Source organism: Leopardus geoffroyi, chromosome D1 (assembly GCF_018350155.1).
Source record: "Leopardus geoffroyi isolate Oge1 chromosome D1, O.geoffroyi_Oge1_pat1.0, whole genome shotgun sequence".
NCBI lineage: Eukaryota > Metazoa > Chordata > Mammalia > Carnivora > Felidae > Leopardus > Leopardus geoffroyi.
In genome coordinates, this window is record NC_059329.1 from 28743174 (window position 1) to 28765619 (window position 22446).

Here is a 22446-nt window from a genome sequence, read left to right on the forward strand (position 1 = left end):
CTGCTTTGGATCTAAGCAAAATGTAGAGCAAGGACCACTCTTAAGGTAATTAAGACAAATAACATCCCAGGTGTATTACTAGTAAAGTATCCTGTGGAGTGTGTTGTTCTTCAGGGATTTCAAAACACTGTGGTTCCAAATCCACATTTCAAGGGAGGCAACCTGAGAGGAAGAACATCAGGAATGTCTGCAGGGAACCTAAGGGAGGGGATGGCATCAGGCGCTTCCTTGTTGGCCATACTTCTCCACCTCTCATTTGATCTCAGAGTATTCTGGGTATTGTCATCAAAGCCAAAGGAAGTCTTGAAGTGCATTCTAGACCAGCCCAAACTTCACATGTGTTATCTTACTAAAATGCACATTCTCATTCGTTGCATCTGAGGGAGGGGCAAAGTCTCTGCATTTCTACCACCTCCCAAGGGATGATGATCTGCTGGGTTTCTGACCACACTTTCACATAGTGAGGTGCTTAGCTGAGTGCTTCCCCAACCCTAGTGTACATATGTTTCACCACTAGATTTATTCAACTTAAGGAATGCTCTAGAGCCATCAGCATTGGCATTATTTGGGAGACTACTAAAAGTTCAGAACTAAAAGTTCAGGAACCGCCCCCCTCCAAGCCTACCAAATCAGAATGTACGTTTTAATAAGATCCCAAGAAGCGTCATAAGCACAATAAAGTCTGAGATCAACTTAGGGTATGTATTTATCCACACATAGCCCTGCATTCAGAAGGACCCTGCATATGGTTAAATTCTCTGTTCTCAGTTTCTTGAAATTCTTAATAATTCTTGAACAAAGAGCTCTGCGCTTTCATTTTGCATGAAGCCCCCCAAATTATGTAGCTAGTCCTGGACACATGGCTCCATACCAGTGTTTTTCAAACTTTGGTAGGGATATTACCCAACTGGAATGTTGTTAGAATTCTTATTTCTGGATACCCAAAGCCTGAATCAGTAGGATAGGAGGTGAGAATAAAAACCTGGAACAAATCCCTCATGCAATTCTGATGCAAGTGACCCATGTCCAATTCCAGAAATATTCCCTTGATCTTCCCTGGTAGGTAAGATCTTCCATCATTTACAACCTGCATTGTCTAGAAAACACAATGAACAACATAGAGCTTGCTGGACACCAGAGCAAAGGTGTTTCTAGTTGAGCAGCTTTCCCCACAGGCACTTTCAGCAAGGCTCCCCACCTGTGCCTGAGTGGCCCTGCAATGATCCTGTGACATTTACACAAGTACAAGCAGAAAGGATGCACGGTACAGGATATCTCATCTTGAGAGGACCACCCAGGGAAGCTGGTGTGCTCAGTGGCAATTCTTAGTTTTTTTTTGAGAATTCAGCGGAAGCAATCATCCTTCCCCACTGAACTCTCCCTTCTCTTGAACATTCTGAGGAGGCCACGGGACCAGGAATTAGACAACCTGGCTGAGAGGTTTGTCACTTCCTAGCTCTCTAACCTGGGCAAGTCACCAGACCCTTCCAAATAGTGGAGTCCTGATCTTTAAAGTAGACAATGGGTAAGATCATCTACTTCACATATTTGCTGCAAGAATCAAAAGAGACAGTGTGGATGTAAAAGCATTTTGTACACTGCAAAGGAATATATAAATTTGAGGCATCATTATACATACTGAGCTACATTGCTATTTCCAGCATTATAGTTAGGATCAGGACACTATTTGTGAATTTTGCCCAAGGCCATAGAACATACTTGGTGTGTTGAGAGAAGGAAATGAATACAGACAGAGAGATGTGATTAGGACTTGGCGAGAGAAGCTGGAAAATTTGAAAGTGTAAGGAAAGGGAAGGGAGCTTCCACAATTTGGGGACTCCAGATGCAAAAATAAAAAAGACAAAATCTATTTTTACATGTGCAAACAGTTTTGAGATTTTAGAAAATGTCTTTAGTCTCACAGTAATTGAACATTTCTGCCCCTGGGTATAATGAAGATGAATAGCAATGGTGGTGGTCCATATTTAGTTTTGACTTCAGAAGCCTTCTGTTAGAATTCACTATTCTGAGATAATGTTTAGGAGTCAAAATCTAGGTCTCTGATCTGGCATATATTATCTGTGTGACTTGGGAGAAATATTTAGTTTCTTTGTTCTTCCATTCCTTTTACCAACAGAACCTTGCTCATAGGGTTGTTATAAATATTGGATGACTTAGTACCCCCCAGATGCCTACATCATGGGAATCGTTAAGCAAAGGGCAAGCTATGGTGCTCAAAGGGCCTAGCCACTCTGGGTGTGGAAGATGCCTCCAGTTGTAACTATTGAATAGTAATGACTATTGAAGTAGGCTTGTGCTTAGGTGGTTTAAGAAGCACTGGGCTGTTCAAGGCCCAGAAATCTCAGATAGTGTTCTGAGACAATAATCTTTTAAGACTTCTGTTTCCCCGTCCCAGAAAATGCCAACCATGACAAATCAAGCAAGATATGTGTGTGTGATGGTTCCCATTTCTCTCTGATCCCTGGACTTAACCGTCTGGTCTTCCCTCCAGGTGCACAATTGACAACCGGGTCACCCGGGTGGCCTGGCTAAACCGCAGCACCATCCTCTACGCTGGGAATGACAAGTGGTGCCTGGACCCACGTGTGGTCCTCCTGAGCAACACCCAAACCCAGTACAGCATCGAGATCCAGAACGTGGATGTGTATGACGAGGGCCCATACACGTGCTCTGTGCAGACGGACAACCACCCAAAGACCTCAAGGGTCCACCTCATTGTGCAAGGTAGGCGTCGCTTGGCTGGATGGTCTGGATGGATGGCTGGGAGAGCCTGTATTGAACATTTTTTCTGTGATCTCCAGCAGAGATACATTCAGTTTGTTCCATCTGGCCAGGACAATAGGACAACTAACTGTCAGTTTGTGGTTAGAAGCTGAATTTTGAATTAAGTTTTAGTGTTGAATAGGACTAGGATTTTTTTGTTTTTGTTTTTGTTCCAATAATATATTTTCTCAGAAAATTATCTTCTAATTATTGCTTTCCTTGGCTTTTTTCTTCCCTTAAGTGTTTTTGTTTTTTTTTTTTTTTTTTTAGGTTCCATCCAGTTCTAGGCCTGCTTTATTTTAAGACCAGTGTTTTAGCTCTTCTGGCACTTCACACGTGCCATACCCTGGAGCAGCCTTCAAGAAAGCAGAGTCTATCACACACACTCTGAATGCCCACCTGAGATGTGTCCTTCACAGCCACCTCCATTGTCTCCAGCTTGCCTGTGTCTTTCATCTCCCAGCCCTGGGTTTCTGATGCCACATCTCCCTTTTAATAACCTGCATCTGATTCACTGTGTTTGGTGGCACCCCAAGTTCCTGCCCCCAGATTTTTAGGCCTATGTCAATGTTCTGGTTTTGCATCTCTCTTGGTTCTGCTCTGGCTGAGTTTTTCAGGCCCTGGTAATGATGCCTACCTATTCCCCATGAAGCAGAACTGACCCTGGGGCATTCACATGACACTTTACCACGGTGAGCAGCTCTTAATTAGGGAGTAAGAGCTCAGAACCAGACTTGGCCTCTTTATGGCTGTGAGACTCAGATCAAGTTACTAACTGGGCTTCAGGCTTTCCTTCTGTAAAATGGAATCAATGTTGTGAGCAGCTTGCTGAGGACTACACTTTACATAACGCTTAGAAGCAGGCCTACAGTGCTGTTGAAGTGTTAGCTATTAATATATTTTTAATTAAAAAATATTTTTTATATATTTTTGAAGAGAGAGAGAGAGAACAAGTGGGAGATAGTGGAGAGAGAGGGAGACACAGAATCCAAAGCAGGCTTCAGGCTCCGAGCTGTCAGCATAGAGCCCGACCTGGGGCTTGAACCCATGAACCATGAGATCATGACCTGAGCTGAAGTCAGACACTAACCAACTGAGCTACCCAGGTGCCCCATCATTAATATATCTTTAAATACTGATATTGCATTTTAGCTTTTTAAAATTCTTTTACAGTGGGCCAAATTCCTCATTCTGTGATCTCAGAAGCTTAAGCCCTGAGAAGTGTAGCCTGGCCCTTCTGCTGGAGTTTCTTCCCCAGTTCGATTTTCAGTTCCCTCCATACAGCTGAATGCCATTTGGGACAAGAAGCTCCTCTTGGGGAGACGCCTCCTGCCACTCTCTTGTCAGGGAGCCCAAGGAAAGGGGATGGACTTGGTCAGTAAACAAGGGCAGGAAAGTGACTGGAGAACGAAGAACACAAAGGAGCTGGAGGTATGATGGGAACCCTAGCTGTGAGAAGGCAGGAGGCTGCCCACCCTGGGCTGCGGCCATGCACAGTTGAAGGGTGAGGTGACACAAGTGGGCATGAGACACAACCACCCAAGGGCACCGTGACACTGGCCCTGGGCAGGGGCTGCCAGGACAGCAGCGTCCTTCCTGCTGGGGCAGAGCTTGGCCACACCACGTTGTTTGTACTTATTTTTCTCTCTTCTAAAAAGAAATTGCGATGGCTTTTTCTATTATTGGTTCTCCAAATGAATCTTTTTCAAACAGCTGGATGCAAGCAGCATTTTTTTTTTAAAGGAAATGGAATTTCATAGAAGGTATCAATGTCTTACAAACAGCAGAATAAGTATCATTATATGAGATTTTTGTTTCAGAGTATGTAAATTTTTAATATAAAATACATTTTTATTATGGTGGATAGTTGGCAAAAAAAAAAAAAAGTTTGAAAATCATATTCGATGAGGAGGCCCGGCAACTGCTCCAGGGTCACCATCTGTAATCTCTGCCAAAGGGTGCTTCTGAAACCCCTCCCTGAAACCATGCTCCCCTTGCACCCCCACCTGCACACATGTATTGTCAAGAGCAGGATACCCAGCAATGGCAAGAGAAATCAGGAAATGCCCACTAGTACAGACATTCGCTTTATGGAGTAGAACCTTTATGGACCTGGAAAATGGAAGGAATAGTGAAAAATGCTGAAACCTCTCTGAAAATAAGGACCATGTTTTTGTCATTTGTTTTCCTTAAGCTCTCCCTCCCCCCCCCAACACACCCACCCACACACTTCTGCCCTAAATACCTGGGAGAGTACCTTATCCAAAGTGCACATTTAATAACTACTTTTTGAAGCAAATGGCTGAACTTACAGTCCAGAGGTCTTATACAGGCTCAAAGACAGAAAGTGGAGTGCGTGTACGGGTGGAGACATAGGAGAGGTGAGGTGAAGGGGTCTACATCAATCTTCACTCATGTCCACACTAATGGAAAATGTCTAATCCCCAGCTAGGTGTTTACATCTGTGACTTGGCTAGGTGGCCTCTTAGCATGACACACCACCTCAAGTATTGGAATCTCATCTTGGGCTAATTTTCGAATGCTGATGGGTGTATTGATTTGGAAACAAGCTAGGTTAAAAAAGGCACTGGTCTTGTACACAGACTCAGCCCAAGCTAATCCGCTGTCGATATGCCTGGGCTGAGCATTATTGACACTTTAATGAATAGTGGACCATAGTTTTTCAGAGCCAACCTGTCCCCCCTCTTAGAAGCAATCAGACAAACTAAATAGAGCCAGACTCCCCCATTTCTGTACTGGAAAGAGGATACATCACCATCCAGGATTAAAAAAAAAAAAGAAATATATTTATCTTGGGATCACTTATTGTAGTGAACATAAACCCTAATTCCCCTAGCAGGAGCTGACTGTCTGGATTTTGTTGAAGTTGCTATTCAACCCTGAACAGAACACTGCTGGAATGAAAGTCAGACATATTAAGTTTTCAGAATGGTATTACAATCATTAAACACTCACAGACACACACAGACGCACAGACGCACACAGACAAGCTAGCAGCAGCAGGAAGAACTGAACTGGTGGTCTGCCCATGAGTGTGTGTACTTATACATATGCAGTCAGGTTCACATAAAAATAAACACACGTGGAAGGAAGGTAATGACATTTTCATAGTATCATGTGAGCTGCTTAAGGTCTGGGATTATGTCTTTCCTCTTGTTACCAAATACCCTTTGTACCCCACCAGTTCTTTGTTCTGGATCTTTTGAGTTCATGCTGACAGCAGTGAAGCCACCTTTGCAAGTGTCTGAGCTTCAGAACTTCAGTTATGCACTTATGAGTACTTTCATTTATTCATATGGTAAATAATTACTGAGAAACAACTCTGGTTACTGGTACCTTGCCCAACCACTTAGCACAGGAAGATAAACAAAAAGCCACGTTTGAAGAGTTAGTTCCCATTCAGGTGGAAATGGACTTCTGTGATGTTTGCCCAAGTCATCCCCAAGAATTCAGTTTCTAGAAGTATAGCTGCTGTTGACTGAATCCTGGGGTATGAACCTACTCCAGACACTCCTGGAAACACCTGCAATGTGGGTCCTCTTACCCCCATGTAATCTGATTATATATTTTAATAGAATTCAGAAATGACATATATAGAAATCAGATTGGTCCTTTTATGTGGCAGCCAGATTTCCCCATGCTGCTAAGCACTGGTCTGTCTCAGCTCAAGAGCAGGGGTGAAGGGTTAGAGGCCTTTTCTTGGTTCGTGTTTGCCAGAACTTTAGCTGAGCACATAATCTTCAGTCCATCTTGTCCTCAGGACAACCTTTCATTGGTGGCAAGTTCTAGATGTGTGCATTTCTGCTAGGATAGTTTTTAAATCTGTGGATAGCATTTCATATTCTTGTGGTAAAGGAAAAAGGCAAATGCTTAGATCCTTTCCTTTCTTTCTTTCTTTTTTTTTTTTTATGGGTTCGTCTCTTCTGTATATTGCTGTTGAACTGTATTTTCCCTTTCTATTTTGTTTTGTTTTTCTTTAAATGACAGCTCTAGGGATGGGGCACCTGGGTGGCTCAGTCGGTTTAGTGTCCAACTCTTTATTTCAGCTTGGGTCATGATCTCTCAATGGTTTGTGAGTTCAAGCCCTACATCAGGCACTGCACACACAGTGCAGAGCCTGCTTAGATTCTCTCTCTCTCCCTCTCTCTCTGCCCCTCCCCTGCTGTCTTTCACAAAACAAATAAATAAACTTTTAAATAAATAAATAAATATAGCTCTGGGGCAACCTAAATGCTCCAAAATCTTCCCTAGGCTGTTGGGACTGGGGATATTTTCTTAAGGTCTTGGCCTGGCTGGTCAAGCAGCTAGAACATGGACTGGGTCAGTCTAGCCTGGGCTGCAGAAGAGGGTCCCTGTAGTGGTCAGTATAGGGGGTTGGGAGAAAAACTATTAAGTGAAGTCTTGAGAAGCACCAGGCAGAGTTAAGGGTGAATATCAAAACACAGAGATCTCAGCCTCCATGGCCCAGAATGTTAGACCAGTCTGCAGGAAAATGGTAATGGTTCTTTTGATTTGCATTGTCCAAGGTCAACATGGAGAAAGGAGCAGGATCGTAGTTGTACACAGAGAGTCCAGGTGATCAGGTGGGACATGTCTTCTAGGCAAGCCAGGAATAAAGGACAACCTTGACTAAGAAAGTGGCTCTAGGGGGCAGCATGGAAGGAGGATGAGGGAAAAGGCAGCAGGGGCTGGTGGTGAGAAGGGGGAGGGAACAGAACTGAATTAAGTACATACCTACCACAGTGGCTATTTAAAATTAAATGAGCTAAAACCAAATAAAATTTAAAATTTACTTCTTCAATCACACTGGTCACCTCAGGTGCTTCAGTAGCCACATATGACCAGTGGCTGCTCTATCAAGTAGTATAGAAATAGAATATTCTATCATCTTAGAAGTTCTTTTGGGCAGTGTTGTATGTGAGTACCATTATGGGCCAGCACATGTAAATGAAAGGTGGGTTTCATTGATTTGAGGGGCCCGTTGTGGTATAGAAAAGAGAATTGGACTTTGTAGAGAACATGGAAATAGGAAAAGACAGAGGTCTTTTAAGACAAGAGAGAATTATTATAAAGATAGAGGACTGGAGTTCCTCTGTTAGCTGGGGCAGAGTAGAAAGCCCAGAGTCTGAAGATATATCCAAAGGAAAATAGACAGAATTTGGGGGTTGGTTACATGTGGGAATTGGTGGGGGAGTGGGCCAGGACATTGAGATTTTATCTGAGTGCTCTAGGGCAGGTTGATACTAACTCATCTAAACCCTCATGTAGTAAAGCATCATGTGTTGTGGAGCACCTCAGATCTTTGGACTTCTTAATTTTAAGATGGCTTGAATCCTCCATTCAATACGAGTTTGTGAAAAGTAAGAAATACCACCCACGTATTTTCACTTGGGCAGCCAGAACACAATCTTATAGGTCAGCGTGAGGGAGGTCCATTTTAGATTTATTGAAATTTGGGTCTAATGATTTCCATCCCTTGACCTTAAGGTGTTCTGCTTTGTGAATGTAATTAATAAGCGCCTGCTTCTGGAGTCCAGCTGCATATTTTAACCCTTTTCCTCTCTTAAACCTGCTGCTTCTCAGGGTATCTAAAATACCTCCACCTCTGTCTCTATAGTTCTTTGAAAGAGACTGAATCATAGAGAGCACAGAGTGAATAAAACACTTTGTGGGACTGAACTGTTTGCTAAATTAAGGGCAATATGGAAGATATCTCAAAGCCCTCATCATTTCATAAGCACCCTTGCGTGATGGCACAGCACAGTGACCCTGGTGGTCTGCAGAACATAAGCAAAGATCTTTTTCATCCACACACAGAGGCCTGGGTCGTACACCTGAAGGGCTTTAATCTCATTCAGAGACACATCTGCATGATGCGAGTGTTAGCATACAGTGCTCATAAAACAGGGGTAGTACTTTAATAGCGATAATAATAAAAATAATAATAACTAATAAAACTTTTGGTCTCTATCAGTTTCCAAGGCCCTTTCTAGGTCTCTCTTTTGTCACTGGAACATCTAATCACCCCCTCCCTTTTGTTTGGTGTAAATGAGTTTTCCAGTTTCTTGCTAAGCAGAATTAATCTGAAAATCCCTGCTATTGTTTGATAGTTAATTACCTGCCTTTTGGAGTCAAACATCTCTGAAGCTCACGAAAGGGAGGAAACACTGTCTTTGGAATGGGGCAGAAATGAGAGAAAAAATCCAGAATGTTGTTGTCATTCCCTGTATTAGTAGAATTCCAGGGAGAAAGGGCCTAGGCCAGGGAGATAGTACAGGCAGGTAACTTGAAAAAGATAGAGCTTGGGCGGTACCAGCCCTTCATTTACCTTTTATCTTCCTGTTCTGGCCCCTCTCCTCTTACCCACTGATATGTATAATTGTGCTGCTTTCCAAACCTGAATAATTAATTGACCTTGTCAAATCAAACTCATTATTATGATTAAGGTAACAGGAACAATAGCTTTTAATTTCTGGACACCTATGCCCCATAGACCATCCCCCCACCCCCACCCCACTCTGAAACTCTACAAAAGGAAATTTGAAGCACAACATTTCAAACTGAACAATGTGCTGTAATCCTTACACTGAAAGCAAAGATTTCTGTCTCCCCAGCCACATCACCTAGAAAGCACCATGCCTTCTTGGCACTGCAAGAATCCCATAGCACTGAGAAGACCTTTGTACCAACTAATTTCCATTTGGGCTGCAGCTTTCCCAGCCTGTTTTGGAGGAAAATATCACCATCCAGTTCTGAATCAACAGAAGTCACCTTCTGAGTACATCTGTGTTCTTTGGGTTTCAATAGCCCTGTGTGACAATAGGTCACATTTGCCATCCCAAACTGTTTTCCAAATTATCTTTCCTCTCTCTGAAATGCATGAACATGAACATTCAGTCTGATCATAAGACTGTGCATCTGAATTCAACAGAACTTTAAAAAAGTGAGGAAATTAAATCCCACCACAAAATTAGAGTGATCCTCAAAGTACCCTGGAGAATGACAAGGAAGTAGGGCATTTTACCTGAAGTTGATTTACAGAATTTAGACAGCATGCAAATGAAGCATTTCTGTTCTAGCTGGTGAGTTCTTAAATTTCTTCATGCAGTTACTGACAATGGATGGGCTGAAGAGTCTCTTAGACTAAAGAAATCTGAGAAAATTGCTGTAATGAAAGTCATATTGGTTTAATAATGGCATTTTCTGTGCCTTCTGGAATGGCTGGGAGGGGCCTCCCCTTTTGGAAGCAGTTTGGAAAACTTGACATTTGCCTCCTGGTGTTTCCTGGTCACATCAGTAAATAAAAATAGGGTTGCCCTGTCCAAGCCCTTCACACCATTCATGGCTCTGAGGAAGCAGAAAGTTCAGGAAGCCTGACCCTATTGCTTCACTGAAAATACTTACAGGAGTCACACAACATCCCTCCAGGTAAGCAGCTAGGGCTCCCGCAGGAGGGTCTTTAAGCGACCACAGAATTCTTATCCCTGACATGGTTAATCCCAGAGAGTCTGAGCTGCCTCGGATTCTAATAGTATAGTGGTTGGGATTCCTCATGGATATGATATATCCCTGCAGCCTCCACATAAGACATACATTTTATTTGAGGAGAAGGGCAAACAAACATCAGATCTGAATGAGTAGCCCTTTTAAAGTACATTCCTGTATATCCTCATTCCCACATGAGAAGCTTCCAGTAGTCCAAGCTGAACTTGAGACAAATAGTCCTACTTAAGGATTGCATGATGCCTCCTTATTGTCTCATGACCCACTGATATGGATCTGGCTAATCCCATAATATGTTTGAAACATTCCTCATACAACATTCCTAAAGGTTTTGCCATTAGAAAGTGTTATCAAGGCCAGGATCATGGATCTGAATACCATGGCTGTTGCCAGAGGACTCTTAAGTACTTGAAAGACTTAAAAGCCTCCAACAATTCTTTAGTTTTTGCTAAAATTGAAATACCTAGCTTTTTAGGGCATGAGAAGAAGTTGGTGACTATGTGTCTCAGTCCATCTGTTGTCAGATTGAGAGATGTCAACTGAAACTTTTCAATTCCATTTACCAGTATTTTGAAGTTAGGCACTGGGGACACAACAACTCAGAGTTCCTGCCCTGTCTAGCAGAAGGCGCCCCTACACTTACAAATAACTCTCTTCTACAGTAACAGAGGTTAACATGCTCATGTATATAAATGCTTTTAATATACTGAGAGGGAGTAATTGAATTTATCTGCAAGACTAGGCAAAACTGCATGGTTACATTTCATCAACCCCCTCAATGGTGAATAGGAATTTTTAGGTCAGGAGAGAAGGCATCACTTTTCTTCCTCAAGGAAAGTTCCGTTAAGAAGAAAGTTGTTCTGGCAAAAGGATGAATATCTACAAGTCTATCAGTAGGATAGAAAATCACAAGCACCAGGGTCAATAAACCTCAGTAGGAAGAGAGAAGTATCAGAATAAAGGAATATATACAAACCCAACGAGTTCTTTGTCCCTTGCATGGTAAAGATACAAAGGGGAAATGTTGCCGAAACCTCTTCTACCAGCAAGTCAGCTTTTAAAACACTAAAATGTATGTTGTATAAACATTGCAGTTATAACAATGATTTTTTTTTCCATAGTAAAGTTAAGCTACATTTCTCTGTACACCAGTAAGTAGAGTACACAACGCTAAGACTCTTTGCTCTCCCCTCGTGGTGATTTTACCAGAGAGGGTGAGGATGCTGCTAAGGATAAAAGTGAGCTGCAAGGGGCCCACAACTTTGGGACCTGGAAGACTGGTTCCTTGCCAGCAGCCTCCTCTCACGGGTACCTGAGAGCCCACTGCATGCAGGTGAAGGAGTCTCATACTTTCAGATGTATCCAGGCTAATTTAGGCTTTAAGGAGTCACCACTTGGCATATATCTTAACACCTCTATTCCTGCCGAACATCATCTGTGGTAAATTAGTGTCTGATGGTAAAAATCTAATTGGTTTCCGCTGGAGATGGGCTCAGTGGTGAAATGCTCCTGGAGTTGCCAGAGCACAGTGTTTTTCTTTTGAGAGATCTTCATTTCATGTCATTTGAGAAAGAATTTATTGATTTAAAATTAGGACAGTTTAATTTGGTGGCATGTTTTCTTTATGTCTCAATTATATATTCATGTCTTTGTGGTAAACTCAGCTGGTGGGGGGATTAAGAATTCAAAATAGAGGATTTTCACTTGGCAAACAGTGCTTTCTACTGTGATTAATTGGGAGTCTGCACAATGAACCCGGTGTTGGCTCCATTGGGGATTGAATAGCTTAGTAGGAAGAAGGAAATTTCAGGATTTAGGAGTCCTGGATTCCAGTCCGAATCTTGACAATAAGTACCTGGAGAAATGACCTACTTCTTTAATCTATTTCAGATTAGATGCACTTTGTAGGAATATTTTGATATATCACATAATCTAATTTGGAGAAAGTTACCAAATAAAAGGCTGCCAAATGCCATTTTCATATTAAAATCCTTCATTTGTGTAACTATTTATAAATAGTAAATGTTGCCAAGCTTTTGTGTCCATTTGTCTTGTTTTGATTTCTTTAAACAGACCCACTCTTCTGTACCAAGGATGCATCTGTGTTCTGTTGCTAGTGTGGGTCCTCCTTCCCAAGAATCTGCTTGGATTACATCCCTGTTCCCCACCCTTGTTTTGTCTGTTGAACTCCAGTGTTCCTGGTTTTCTGACCTTCTGGCCTGGTGATGTTCCTGTGCTGTCTTGCCCTCATCCCCTTTGCTCTCATAATTCAATTAGACTTGTTTTATTGTGGTCTCATTGTGCTCTGAATCTAGATTTCAAAGAGGGGTTCTCATGCTAACATTGCCCCACACTCCAAGGACTCAAGCCAGCCTAGCCCTTTCTTCCCCCCTGAGAAAGGCAGATCAGACATTTTGGTTTTCTTTTTTCCCTTTCATGCACATGTAGACCACCATGAGTGAAGTACGGAAATATAGGTTGAGACAGATACAAAGACGAAAGAGACCAGTTCCTCCCATCAGGATATATGGTGGGGGTTGGGACAGATGGTAAAGTTTGAAAGGCGGGGCTGCTAGGATTGAGCCATTCACAGGAATCCCAGGAGTGAGAACTGAGAGCCAGGTGCCTCCCCAAGCTTGGGAGCAGGGTGTGTGTGGGAAGTCCACACAAAGAGAAGTGTTTGGAAATGGACAATCTACCATTTCAGATCCTGGCTATGAAAAGGAAAATAATTAGTGAGTTTTCACACACCCACTCAGCCCTCCATCACCCACCGTTTTTCCACTCACAGGCAGAGTTATTTTTTTAAACCTGAATTGGATGGTACCTCAAGGACTTAACATAAAAGAACTAGTTTGTTTTTTTTGTTTTTTTTGTTTTTTTTTTTTTTTTTTTTTTTATCAAGACCTATAGGTCCCTGGGATGAGCCTCCTCCACTCCTGGTTCATGCTGTGCTCCTGCCTCCCATGCTCATTTGATTTTATTTTACTTATCTTATTCTTTCTGGTCATGGGCCCTTTCTACATTCCCTCTCCTGTGACTTGCATTCTCTTCCACTTTTCACTCAGCAAATCCTATTTATCCTTCAAGCATGAACTTGAACATCATTTCTTTAGGGATGCTTTTTCAGACCTGCCTGTCTTGCATTAACCCCTCCCCTTTCCCCAGGATTCAGAGCCATGCTATTTTTTGTGTTTCTCAGCACAATTATAATTTGACATTTGTTTGATCACTTGGCTGTGTCTGTTTTGCCAGTAGACTATGAGTCTCCTGAAGGCAAGGGGCCCATCTCTTTTTGCACCTTGTCTCAAAAGTCTGGAAATTAATAGGGCCTCAGAGGTTACTGGTTGGATAATGAGTGGATCTGTAAAGTTTCTTTTCTTATTAAGCAGAACAATTCATTTTGTGTTGGGACTGGCCATGGAAGGGTGAATAAGAGCCACCCCAATGTATCAGATTCTAATCCTTGGAATTGTAAATGATACCTTATATGATGACATCTTTGCAGATTTGAGGAAGTTAAGAGTTTGAGATATGGAGATTGTCCTGGATTAGCCAGGTGGGTCCTAAATATAGTCACATGTATACTTATAGGAAGGAAGCAAAGGGGAATTTGATACACACACACAGAAGAGAAAGCAACGTGAAAATGAACCGGAGAGAGTCAAAGTTGCTGGCCTTGAAGCCTGGATGGATGTGGCTACGGGCCTAGGAATGTCAGCAACCAGCAGAAGCTTAAAGAGGTGAAGAACTGACTCCCCACTAAAGCATCCAAAGGAAGCACGGCCCTGCTGTCACTTTTACAGATTCTGATCTTCTGATCAGTCCTTCCAGTTGCTTGCCAGATCATTCAGGGTAGAACCCAAATGATCTTAAACCCAAATGTGGCCTAAAAGGTCCTATGCTGTGTGGCCCCTGACATCTCTCTGACCTATGCTCCTAAAACACTCTTTGTTAACCTATTTCCATGATGTTCCTGAATCAGGGATACACCTCTGTCTGGACCTTTATAGCTTCCTATGCTGGCACCCCATGCCAGGTGTCCCTTGGGGCTCTACTCTCAAAGGTCACCATACGGGAGAGGCCTCTCTGACCACCTGTATGGCAGCGAGCTCCTCACCTCCCCAAGTTACTCCCTGGGACTTTTCTGATGTGTTTTCATCTATTACATTATAAATATTTACATGTTTAACATCTGTTGTCTGTTTCACTGCAGGAGAACACAAGCTCCACGATGGCAGGGAGTTGACCTGCCTTGTTCGCTGTTGTACCCAAGTGCCTAGAACAGGGTTTGGTGCATAGTAGGCACTCAGTAAATATCTATTGAATAAATATGTGAATGAAAACTTGAAAATCAGAGCCTTCCATTAAGTGAAATTTATCTATTTTTATTTTTTCCCCAGTGTTTATTCTGTCTCTTTGCTTGAGTGAGAAAGTCTGAACTTTTCTGTTATTTCTACCAAAATGATTCTCAGACCAGGTGACATTAAACTAACTTTAATAGGGTGGATTTTTCTGGGGCACCTGGGTGGCTCGGTTGGTTAAGCACCCAACTTCGGCTCAGGTCATGATCTCACAATTTGGGAGTTTGAGCCCTGTGTCAGGCTCTGTGCTGACAGCTCAGAACCTGGAGCCTGCTTCAGATTCTGTGTCTCCCTCTCTCTCTACCTCCCCCCCATTCTTGCTCTCTCTCTCTGTCTCTCAAAAATAAATATATATTTTTTTTTAAAATAGGGTTCATTTTCTTAACAAAGTAAAGAAGAAGCTAGTGGTGCAGACTGGAGGAATAACACAGGAAGGAACTGAGAGACCTGAGTGTGGGTTGCTCCTTATAGCAGGCTGCAGACAAAACATGAGTTGTGAGGAAGTGACTCCGAGTGTCTCTCTGAGGAGAGGACCAACTCTCCAGCAACCCAAGAAGTTCAGATTTCACTATGGAGGAATGGGGAATCAGAGGAAAGTTTGAAGCAAGGAAATTACATGAGTTCTATTTTAAAAAAAGACTTTGGCATCAGAATGGGGAGTTGATTGGAGGGGGAGTTTTGAGGCAGGGACACTGATAGAGAATGATAACATGGTTTGTATCATGTTATGCTGTGTCCTTGGCCTGGAGAGATTCCCTCTCTCCTTAAGAAGTTACACAAATAGCACATTAGAGCAGCTGGTAGAGGCTGGATCGGTGTACACACACACTAAGAGTAGGCTGGGCTCAGTTTTCTGGATGGTCCTATTCCAAAGATACATGTATTCTTCTCAATGTGTGACTGGTTAAGGTTGAAAGTAAAAGAAACTTAATGTTTTCATCTTTGGTAAAGTTTTGGGGTTTTGTATTTATAAATAAGTGGGGGGGGGAAGGCTGTACCATGTTTTGTTTCAGTTTGGAATCCTGAGAATATGGCTTTCAACTTATTGAAATGAAACCTGATCACCCAAGAGGAGATAAGGTGTACACCAGCCCATGAAGAAAGCTTAAAATAAGACAGGATAGGAGAGAATCAAGCAACAGAAGGGCCTTTTAAACAGGAGAAGATATTTGAAAATAGAATAGCAGATTCAGAGAACTCCAAATCATGAGATACCAGAAACTGCCTGTCATCCCACCCTGATGTCTGCCTTAGACTCTCATAAGTAACTTTCTAGGAAAAGAAAGTAATAAGAAGAATGTTGTCTTTCCCCAGACCAACTGGACCTGAATCGCTTTGGTGGAGGTGTGGGTGGAGAACCTTGTGTAGCTGGGTTTGGGAGTTACAGGTCAGGACACAGTGGAGCCAAGTGCCAGAGGCAACTAAAAGTCAATTTGATAAGACTTTTTTTTTTAATATTTATGTTTTAGAGAGAGGGTGAGAGTAAGTTGGTGAGAGGCAAAGAGAGAGGGAGACAGAATTTGAAGCAGGCTCCAGGATCTGAGCTGTCAGCACAAAGCCCAATGCAGCACTTGAACCCATGAGCTATGAGATCATGACCTGAGCCAAAGTCAGATGCTTAACTGTGAACAACCCAGGCACCCTGAGAACACTTTTTTAAATATAAAATCCTAAATTATGTTCATGCTTATTAGTAGGAATTGTGTCAAATCGGGTAAGTGGGTGTACTCTGTTTCTAATTACAGTGTATCTTTCATCTTCCTGAGTGTGATGCTGTATTGTTGTTAAAATGAAAATTAGGAAGCAGAGTCATAAAGAAGAGTGATTCCCCTAAGTGGGTCACCACAGTCTTGCCTATATTCCCCTACATTGTTTTAAAATAGTTTCTCAAGAGTTATTAGACTGCCGGCCTTCATTGCTATATTCTAAGACATCTGCAGCCCTCCTTTTCTCTCTTTAGGCAACATATAGTCTGCTCAGTACTCAGTGAAGGCATATTCAGCCTCTTCTGAAGCTCAGATGGCCATTTTTCCTATAGCCAGAATTCACAGGACCTAGATTCAAGTGGCAGAAATGGCAGTGACACTATTCACTATCCTCCCTAGTGACCCAATAGCCAAATGTTTGCCTCCTGTCCCCTCAACTTTATGATCTGCTGGTCTAGAGACCTTAGTTCCAAAGGGAGGAATGCTTGCAACAGGAGAAACAATGATTCCATTGAACTGGAAGTTGAGACCACAACCTGGCCACTTTGGGCTCCTCATGCCTCTGAATCAACAAGCAAGGAGGGAAGTGATGGTACTGACTAGGGAGGTTCATCCTGACTATCAAGGGGAAATTCAAAACAGGGGTAGAGAAGAGTATGTTGGGAATACGGAGGTCCCTTAGGGCATCTCTTAGTATTATCATGCTCTGGGACTAAGCTAAGGGAAAACCTACAATCCAATCTAGGCAGGACTAAGAGACTGCAGAGCCCAGACCTTTCAGGAATAAAAGATTGGCTACCCTGTGAAGTCAAGAACCAACAGCAGCTGAGATGCTTGCTACAACAAAGGGAATTCAGAGTAGTTAGTAGAAGAAGGTAGTTATAAATAGGAGCTACAAGCACATGGCCAGTTACAGAAATGAGGACTCTGTCTTGAGTATTTCAATAGCTTCTATTTTGTTATAAATACTTTCATATGTGTATATACATATATTAAACAAACATCTTTGTTTTCTTTCCTTTCTTATTCCCTTATCATGTAACATAAGATGTATTGACTTTCTGTGAATTTTACATCATAGTATTTAAGTTACAGGCTATCAGAAGAGCAAATATTACTCAAGGACTTTATTTCCTCTTCTAGGGAAGGGATTAGTACATCTTCAGTTGTATGCAAGATAGTTGTATCATGCTAAGTGGATTATATAGCCTTGTTACTGTCTTCATCTGGAGATTAATTGTAATTTATGGAAATGGAATGGGTATCAAGTTGCTAGGGGTAGACTTGTGATTGCTAATTTTATGTGTCAACGTGACTTGGCAAAGGGATGCCCAGATAGCTGGAAAGACATTATTTCTAGATATGTCTGTGAAGGTGTTTCCATAAGAGATCAACATTTGAATCAGTAGACTGAGTAAAGCAAATTTCCTTCACCAATGCAGATGTGGATCCTCCAATCCATTGAAGGCCCGATTATAATGAAAGTCAGAGAAAGGGTGAATTTGCTCTTTGCTTGAACCAGTATATCCATCTTCTCCTGCCCTCAGACATTGGCCTCCTGATTCTCAGGCCTTCAGTCAAGGATTAGATTACACTGCTGGTTTTTCTATCCTCCAGCTTGAAAATGGCAGATTATCAAACTTCTCACCCTCCATAATTGCATGAGACAATTCCTATTATATATATAATCTCCTCTTAGCTCTGTTCCTCTAGAGAAACCTGACTAATATAGATGACAAGTGACTTTTTCATGCTAAAAATCTTCCTCAGATTTAGAATAAGTTTAGCCCTATAGGTGATAGCTAATGGTACTGGGAAATGTAGGTAAACATAGCACATAGCACTCAGAAAAGCAGGAAGCCCACTGGCCTAGCAAGCGAGGGTGAACTGAAATAGAGTCATTAGTATCTGTCCCACCAAACACACAGAAACTCTGGCCTCACCTTTCTGCTCAGAGGCTGGATGAAGAAACAAGTATTTATCACATAAACTCTGCTCCTTCCTTCATTCACTATTCAAATATTCATTGAGTTCCTACTGTGAGCTACATATCATGCTGAACTCTGAGGGTAGAACACAAATACAAGATACTTGTCTCCAAAGAAATAATATTCTAGTGGATGACAAGAGAAGTCATAGTTCTTCTGTTGCCATTCAAGAAGTACGTAGTTCATTGTAAAACAGGCAGAGAGTTGGGTCAAGTGCCATGGCTGTGGCACTCAAACATGTTGTGTCTGTGTGGCCCCTTTGGAGAGACTCCTACCTCTGAGAACCTCAGGGGAATTCCAAAAGGAAGTTTTGCCTTAGTTGAGAGCTGAGTTGTTAGGTAAAGAAGGGAAGGTGTTCATGCCAGTCAGAGTGGCTAAAATGAACAAATCAGGAGACTATAGATGCTGGCGAGGATGTGGAGAAACAAGAACCCTCTTGCACCATTGGTGGGAATGCAAACTGGTGCAGCCACTCTGGAAGACAGTGTGGAGGTTCCTCAAAAAATTAAAAATCGATCTACCCTATGACCCAACAATAGCACTGCTAGGAATTTACCCAAGGGATACAGGAGTGCTGATGCATAGGGGCACTTGTACCCCAATGTTTGTAGCAGCACTTTCAACAATAGCCAAATTATGGAAAGAGCCTAAATGTCCATCAACTGATGAATGGATAAAGAAATTGTGGTTTATATACACAATGGAATACTATATGGCAATGAGAAAGAATGAAATATGGCCTTTTGTAGCAACATGGATGGCACTGGAGAGTGTTATGCTAAGTGAAATAAGTTATACAAAGAAAGACAGAAACCATATGTTTTCACTCTTATGTGGATCCTGAGAAACTTAACAGAAGACCATGGGGGAGGGGAAGAAAAAGAAAAGGGGTTAGGGAGGGAGCCAAAACATAAGAGACCCTTAAAAACTGAGAATAAACTGAGGGTTGATGGGGGGTAGGAGGGAGGGGAAGGTGGGTGATGGGTATTGAGGAGGGCACTTGTTGGGATGAGCACTGGGTGTTGTATGGAAACCAATTTGACAATAAATTTCATACAAAAAAAAAGAAGGGAAGGTGAGCTGTTCTAGACAGGTAAGAGCATATGCAAAGGCTAGGAGGTGAATGGGAACATGGCCTGTTCAGAGAAGGTGAAAGCATCCCACAGGTGGTCCATTAGAGGAGGTGGCACAGGGATCCGAGGTGAGACCTGAGAGATGGGCAGGAGCCAGATAACAGGAGCTAGGAAGTTTTTATTAATGGTAGAATGGGCCCAGAGTAGACCCTATTCAGGAGGATTGCTCACTGGGTGTCAGTTTTGAACAGGGTATCAGGGGAGCAAACCAAAGGCAAAAAGCCCCTCCATGGCTCATCATCCTTATCTAGACCATTCCTTACCCTGCCTTATCAGAACTTCCCTGGGTTAAGAGGAGGTAATATCAAAACCAAGCTCATAGCCTATATTTTAACCTTCAGCTGGGTTTAAATTGTGGATAGATCCTCCACCTTGGCTTCAGTGAGTACCTACTCAGGTCAGTAGAGTTAGTGTGGATGTAGACATGCATCTTCCCTTCTATGATAGGCAATTCTCTCTCCTCTTTGCTGTTTCTCATCTGTCTCTCTGAGGCAGTTTTTCATTTGATCTTGCCAGAAACTTCTTTTTTATTATCACATTCACTTTTCGTTGTCTTCAGCCTATTGTTTTTTTTCATCTTTTTGTTTTTGTTTTTGTTTCTTTTTACTTTTGTTTTGTTTTACTCCTCTCATCATTCCCTTGTCTGAGCCACTCTCCTCTCACTTGTCACTGACACTACCCTTCATGTTGACCTTGAGTTCTCAGGACTGTGCCTTTATGCTTAAATGCTCTTTTTTCCAATATTTGCTGGAAACTTCTTTCCTTCACCTACATTTTCCTTCTATCCCTTTCTTTTTTTTTTTTTTCTCTTCTTTCTTGGCCTCCATATGCTTTGATACCCCCTCAGTGTCACCCATTGTTCTCTGCCCTCCCAGGTCACAGCTCCATGCTCCCCAGCGTGTTGGCCCCTCCCAGCCATGCAATCTCTGTGTCTGACCTGTTAGTGTGAAAGCCATTACCCCTTGACATGGCATCTGTGTTTTTGCCACCTACACTAAGAGTTCATGTTGTCATTATGGAGAGGATAAGATCATCAAATACTCCTGCTTATTTATTTATTTATTTATTTATCATTTCACTTAATAAGCACATCTTGAAATTGAACCACAGTTTCACTCAGGTGACATCGTTTCCTCTGGGGAGTCCATATCTAAACTTAGCTGAAATTCTCTCCATGCGCAGCACTAGGAGAGAAGATGGTATATTTAAGATTTCTTTATTGAGACTCAAACATGTTGTTTCTGTGTGCTCTAATGCAATGTGTACATGTGTATGCAATATTGTGTATGTTTGTGTAGGGAGGTTTCCATCTGTTTATGAGCCAGAAGGAACTCACAGCTGATTGTGGACAGGATGGATTTGGCAATATTTATCCAGAGTGATGTGAAGACCATAGAGGAAAAAGGCTATACCTGACACTGGGGACTGCTGGGGTGGCATTAGAAGAGGGACTGTTCCAGAGGCCTGATTCTTTATCTATGTAACTCTGTGCTGATCCACTCTAAAAGAATGACAAGTTGTGAATGCACCAATCATCAGAAATGCCATGGCCACTCCACCAGCCACATGGAACCCTTCTCTGAAGAGAGGCATCGCCTATTATCAGCCCTGGCCTGGCCATCGGCAACATCAGGAAAAAGGGATTGTCTATAGTGGTACAGTAGCCACAGTAAAAAAATTTACTGAGTCACAGGGGTCTTCTCTAGCTCCTGCTATGCCCAGAGGCCTCTTCTGCTGTAGGCTGGAATACTTTACTGGGGCAGAGTGACTTTTCTGTGCCCAGAGATATTATTTTGTAAAAGATTATAAACACAGCTTCTCATCTCAAAGGACTGTTAGGGACAACTATAGTAGCTGGCAGGTCTTTACATGCAATGATAATATTTATAGCTACACCTTACTGAAACCTTACTATGTAGCAACCAGGAATCAGATGAAGAATTTTATGAATATTATCTCATTTAAAGTTCAAGACAACCCCATGTAACAGAAGCAATTATAATCATTACTTTAGGGGTGAAATGGAAACCTACTAACCTGGGTAAGACCATATTACTAGACCAGACATATTACCAGAACCAGAATATGAAATCAGACAGTATGACTCTTCATAGTCCACCCTCAGACACTGTGCTTCCCTTTATAAGCAGATTCAGGTTAATCTGAATCAGATGATGGATCCTGAAGTAGGCATGGTCCCCATAAGTTTGGGCCACAGGTTCAAATCATTTCAGAGCTAGAAGCCATCTTGAAGGCCACATCGCCAGTGATTCTCAACTCTTGCACATTAAAATTATTTGGGGTATTATTTGACAAGAGCAATGTTGAAGTCTTCCCTGCATGGATTCCAGTTCAATTTATTGAGAATAAGACCATGGCATGATTATTTTTTAAAAAAAACTCCTCACGTGCTTATATTTTTTATCCATGTTGAGAACCACTGTCCTAATATTATCACAGATGAGAAAACATGAAACTTAAGAGGTTAACTGACTTGTCTAAGGTCACACCACTGGTTATAAGGGCAGTTGTGAGGACAAATCCCAGATCTCCTGGCTGTTATCCAGTGTTCTTTCCCTTACCCCCAATGAAAGACAAATTTTTCCTTGTGTGTGAGAGAGAACATGGTGAAACATGGTAAGTAAGATTTTGGAGATACAATTGGGCTAGAATAGTCACTGTGTAACCCTGGGATTCAGGTATCTGTGCTTTGGGTTTGTCTCATTTTACATAATGGGCAAAATTATAGAGCATGTCTTTAGGAATTATTGTGAAATGATGTTGTGAGATGATAACACATAAAGGTTACACAATTCCACTAAGAATATGGTACTTTTTCTACTGTATAGAATGGACCACTCATCGAACATAAGTCTCACAAGCCATCCTCATGGTAGTCAGCAATAATACCAACTTTAAATTTTAAAAATAAACTAGTATGTAAGTA

At 42.0% G+C, this 22446-nt stretch overlaps 1 protein-coding gene across 8 annotated transcripts in view; it reads left to right on the forward strand.

The window, feature by feature from the left end:
- Positions 1-22446, forward strand: part of NTM (neurotrimin) — a 948891-nt gene that overhangs the window by 771599 nt on the left and 154846 nt on the right. For all 8 annotated transcript variants that reach the window (XM_045483496.1, XM_045483497.1, XM_045483502.1 and 5 more), the window contains one exon: positions 2513-2745. In XM_045483496.1, the coding sequence (XP_045339452.1) occupies positions 2513-2745 (233 nt within the window). The remainder of the gene's footprint in view (positions 1-2512; positions 2746-22446) is intronic.